The 1199-nt window shown below is 39.7% G+C and overlaps 1 protein-coding gene across 1 annotated transcript in view; it reads left to right on the forward strand.

Annotated features, from left to right (window-relative positions):
• mark3a (MAP/microtubule affinity-regulating kinase 3a) overlaps window positions 1-1199 on the forward strand; it is a gene marked incomplete in the record, with an annotated part of 37135 nt that overhangs the window by 16130 nt on the left and 19806 nt on the right. Inside the window, 1 exon segment of the mRNA XM_014022083.1 lies at window positions 298-354. Coding sequence (XP_013877537.1) covers window positions 298-354 — 57 coding nt within the window.

Genomic DNA, 1199 nt, shown 5'->3' on the forward strand with positions numbered 1-1199 from the left:
CCGTCAGCTAAAGAGGATGGTTAACCGTCAGCTAAAGAGGATGGTTAACCGTCAGCTAAAGAGGATGGTTAACCGTCAGCTAAAGAGGATGGTTACCAGAAGTAAAAGAAAGCTAGCTAAACCGTACAGAAAAGTAGCAACAAAAGCCACATCTAGTGGCTATAAGCTCAAGCTAATAGAGCAGTAAGTAACAGAATGGTAGCCACAAGTAGCATAACTGTAGCTAAAAGTAGCTAAAGTTAGCTCTGACTCCACACTTATCAGCTGAAGGTGAGCTGAACTCATCTCTTTTCACAGATCGTATCAGCAGTGCAGTACTGCCACCAGAAGCACATCGTTCACCGGGACCTCAAGGTGAGTTCTGACAAACCGGGTCTGTTTGGACTGAACCGACCGTTTGTTACCATGGCAACAGCTCTGCAGCACATCGGCCGAATTTCTGCAGCTGCTCTCCCAGCATCTGACAGCCGTGATGCTCCTGTTTTAGTTTTGTCTGTATAAATATTGATGTTTCGGTGTTTTTGAGCTCTGCTCAGCTGATCTGTTCACACTGTTTATAATGACAGGGTGTCAGTGTGTCAGGGACTATACCTTATTATAAAATCATGAAAATATTACATGAGCTTTATGTAAAGTCACGTTTAAACAGCTTTGATGATGATGATGGTGGTGGTAATAATGACGGTGGTGGTAATAATGATGGTGGTGGTAATGATGGTGGTGGTAATAATGATGGTGGTGGTGGTGATGATGATGATGATGATGGTGATGATGATGATGATGGTGCTAATAATGATGATGATGGTGGTAATGATGATAATGATGGTGGTGATGGTGGTGATGATGATAATGATGGTGGTAATGATGGTGGTGATGGTGGTGATGATGATGGTAATAATAATGATGATGATGGTGATGATGGTGGTAATAATGATGATGGTGGTAATAATGATGATGGTGGTAATAATGATAATGATGATGATGATGGTGGTAATAATAATGATGGTGGTAATAATGATGATGGTGGTAATAATGATAATGATGATGATGATGGTGGTAATAATAATGATGGTGGTAATAATGATGATGGTGGTAATAATGATAATGATGATGATGATGGTGGTAATAATAATGATGGTGGTAATAATGATGATGGTGGTAATAATGATAATGATGATGATGATGGTGGTAATAATAAT

This window comes from Austrofundulus limnaeus, unplaced genomic scaffold (assembly GCF_001266775.1).
Source record: "Austrofundulus limnaeus strain Quisiro unplaced genomic scaffold, Austrofundulus_limnaeus-1.0 Scaffold318, whole genome shotgun sequence".
In the NCBI taxonomy this organism is placed as follows: domain Eukaryota; kingdom Metazoa; phylum Chordata; class Actinopteri; order Cyprinodontiformes; family Rivulidae; genus Austrofundulus; species Austrofundulus limnaeus.